Source organism: Eublepharis macularius, chromosome 19 (assembly GCF_028583425.1).
Source record: "Eublepharis macularius isolate TG4126 chromosome 19, MPM_Emac_v1.0, whole genome shotgun sequence".
NCBI classification, from domain to species: Eukaryota; Metazoa; Chordata; class Lepidosauria; order Squamata; family Eublepharidae; genus Eublepharis; species Eublepharis macularius.
In genome coordinates this window covers 13680103-13683815 of record NC_072808.1, presented here as the reverse complement: position 1 = coordinate 13683815, position 3713 = coordinate 13680103, and the positions used below count along the sequence as shown (strand labels likewise).

At 43.1% G+C, this 3713-nt stretch overlaps 1 protein-coding gene across 1 annotated transcript; it reads left to right on the top strand.

Moving 5' to 3' along the window:
* Nucleotides 1–2084: 2084 nt before the first annotated feature.
* Nucleotides 2085–3023, top strand: LOC129346456 (olfactory receptor 13H1-like). Its single transcript, XM_055003809.1, has one exon. The coding sequence runs from the start codon at nucleotides 2085–2087 to the stop codon at nucleotides 3021–3023; it is 939 nt and encodes a 312-aa protein (XP_054859784.1).
* Nucleotides 3024–3713: the final 690 nt, after the last annotated feature.

Sequence of the window (3713 nt, the reverse complement as noted above, 5' to 3'; positions counted from 1 at the left end):
ATTCTGTCAAAGTCTTAACAACTGATGAGGTCAGTGCTTTTTTTAATTAATCAAACAGCAATGTAATAAGACATAAAATAGCAAGGAGAAAGAGACACTCAAAACACACAAACGTTCTGAAGTATAGTCAAAGGCTTTCACGGCTGGAGAACAATGCTTGTTGTGGATTTTCCGGGCTGTATAGCCGTGATCTTGGCATTGTATTTCCTGATGTTTTGCCAGCAGCTGTGACTGGCCTCTTCAGAGGTGAAGCACCAAAAGAGAGAGATCTCTCAGTGTCAGAGAGATCTCTGTCTTTTGGTGCTACACCTCTGAAGAGGCCAGTCACAGCTGCTGGCAAAACATCAGGAACTATAATGCCAAGAAGACCACGGCTATACAGTCTGGAAAATCCACAACAACCATCACTCTGAAGTATCTTAGGATGGGAAATCGTACCCAAACTGGAAACTTTGGGCTGTCTGATCCAAGTGCTTTGGAAAGAGACTTTCTTGGTGCAGCTAGTTAACACCTAAATCTTCATGCTGTCTCAGATAATGGCCTTGATCAAGAGCGTCTCTCAGTACATTTTTGAGGTGCAGGCAAAGCCAAACCAAGAGCTACTAAGTTAGAAGCTAAGTGCTGGAGCCAAGGTGGGATTGCACAAACAAGGGTGAATCCAAGCATCTTGCGGTGCTCATTCAAGGTGACTTGCAATACTTAATTATCAGTAACTAGTCAGAATTAAATAAAATAATTATAAAGCCTTAATTCAACGTAATTAAGGTGTTCATGTCTTTCTTTGGGGTGGAAGACTAATTAGTTCACAATACGGTCAGGAAAAACAAATGTGTGAAAATGTACACAATGGCTAACATAATGTATTCTTTTTTCACCATGAAAATAAGAGACACAGTATTTATTAGCTTGGATAGGTATTTTCAAATAAATAAAATGTTCCAATTCAGAATTCATCGCTCACTGTGAATGAACTCTGGGACAAAATATTTCTGAAGCATCTAACTGTATAATCCTAAACAGACTTCTTCCAGTATAAGTTCAGAGACTTGAGTGGTCTTAGGGCCAAGCTACAAGTGACGAATGACACTTGAACAGCAAGTGTATTTCTCTCTGTTCACTTGCCCTCCACTCAATCCACTTGCTGTTCAAGTGTCATTCGTCACTTGTAGCTTGGCCCTTAGACGGGAGAGTACTGCTCTGAAACATTCATTAAGCCTAAGGGCCGAACTGGATGTGACATTTTTTAACAGGTGGGTATGGGTTCCCCAGACCCAATTCACTCTCCAGGCACCAATGCAGCGGCTTTGAGGAATGGCTCTTTACAAATGAGCCCAATTTGGCTCAGAATTGTGGTGTGGGGTCAGAGGGGCTCCAACTCTCCAACTCACACCATTTTCCCCAGCTGAAATAGCACCAGTGGAAGTGATTTCCCTATTTTTAATCTGGGGTACCAGGAACTGACTTCTTTTAAAATGTAACGTCTTCTTTGACCCTGAGCCAACATTTATTAAGGCGTTTAAGTCAACACATACAACAAATATTCAGTTGCCTTTAGCCTTTGAAACAAAATTACCTTGATCTGTTTGGAGCACATTGTAATTTGCTTACCCTCACTTGCTACAAAGTGCAGTGTATTTTTCTCCAGCAACAAAACACAACAGTGCACAGAAATTTTGTACCAACTGAACTTTTAGATCAATGGGGAACATCATGATGCAAAATAACAAGTATTTGAAAGGAATTACCCGGTTTCATCTGGTTATAGATCATTCTTGCACTACAATTCCTAATATCAACATGCCTTTTCCAGAGATGCAAATTTAACAGATAAAATCAGATTCATTAGGTAAAGCTTTATATGTAAGTTTTGCATTGGAACTACTGCTGTGGTTGAGATTGAAAATGTATATCAGCTGTATTTGCGTGTATATTCTCTCCACACTGGGTACAACTTGGTGACAAAAAGGGATATTTTTCAACTGATTTTCCATCTCAATATTTAACAAAAGGTTGAATAAGCACATTTTAGGATGAAATTTCAGGCACATGGTACTAAGATTCTCAATTCTGCTTTTACAGGAAATATGGAAGACTGGGATAACACAACCACAGTGACCGAGTTTGTGCTCGTGGGCCTCTCCAGACAGCCCCAAGTGCGTGCTGCCTTGTTTGTCCTCTTCTTGGTCATGTATGCAGTCGCCATTGCTGGGAATGGTCTCATTGTGGTGCTAATTGCGGTGGATTCTCACCTCCACACCCCCATGTATTTCTTCCTCAGCAACCTCTCCTTCATTGATGTCTGCTATGTTACTAACTCTGTCCCACAGATGCTGGCGCACTGCTTCAAAGACAAGCCCATTATTCCTCTGGGCAGCTGCTTTGCACAAATGAACATTGCTCTTTTTTTGGGAGTGGCAGAGTGCCTCTTGCTGGCTGTGATGGCTTATGACCGCTTTGTGGCAATATGCAGCCCTCTACACTACAGTTTAATCATGAGCCGAAAGGTGTGCCTGATACTGGCAGTCGGCCTGTGGATCATCTCTTTCCTCCTGACCATCGTACCCTATCTAAGCATGCCAGCAGGACGCTTGTGTGGCCGCAATGTGGTGAATCATTTTATTTGTGAGATCCAGGCAGTGTTGAAATTGGCCTGCTCTGACACTCACGCCAGTGGGCTTAGCATGCTGATAACAAGTGTGTTCACTCTTCTGTTCCCCCTTGCCTTCATCCTGGTGACTTATGGGCGCATTGGTCTGGCTGTCCTGCGCATCCGCTCAGCCCAAGGCCGGGGAAAAGCTTTGTCAACCTGTGGCTCTCATTTGACTGTGGTGGGCATTTTTTATGGCACTGCCTTGGCTGCATATCTGAGGCCTCAAGCCAAAACCTTCACAAACAGTGACAAAATAGTGGCTGTTTTTTATGTAGTCATCACTCCAATGATCAATCCCTTGATCTACAGCCTGAGAAACAGGGATGTGAAGGGAGCCTTATGGAGGCTGGTGGGGAGAAAAGTTGAGAAATAAATTACTTCCTGGCTCAGGGCCAAGCTACAAGTGACGAATGACACTTGAACGGCAAGTGGATTGAGTGGAGGGCAAGTGAACAGGGAGAAATACACTTGCCGTTCAAGTGTCATTCGTCACTTGTAGCTTGGCCCTCAGTGTCCATACTGTTATCCTATCTGCAAGACTGTGTATAGCTCTCCTTCTCTGATTTTCTGCCCCCTCACTCGCAAGAGAACGATCCGGGATTCTGGAAACAGGAACCTTGCTTCGTCTGTGAGGAAGTGGGAGCTAGGGAGCACCAGGGCAGCAGCGTACTCCTTTCTTTTCTTGGACTTCCTCTCTGTTTTCATGTTTTAATCTTCCCCTTCCTCCATTTGGTTGTCTCTTTTGTGTGCACTTTGTCTGACGCTTAATTTTACTGTGCTGTAGTCATTTTGTTTCTATAAAGGAGTGAAATATGCATTTATTTCTTTAATTGTTTGGAGTTCAATAGACTACGGGCCAAGCTACAAGTGACAAATGACACTTGAATGGCAAGTGTATTTCTCCCTGTTCACTTGCCCTCCACTCAATCCACTTGCCAGGCAAGTGTCTTTCGTCATGTGTAGCTTGGCCCTGAATTTCAATTTCCTAGTACGGCTTTCAGCATGGTGAATGAAAACATCTATTTTAGACTGAAAGGTGAAAAATTAAACGGTCATACGGGAA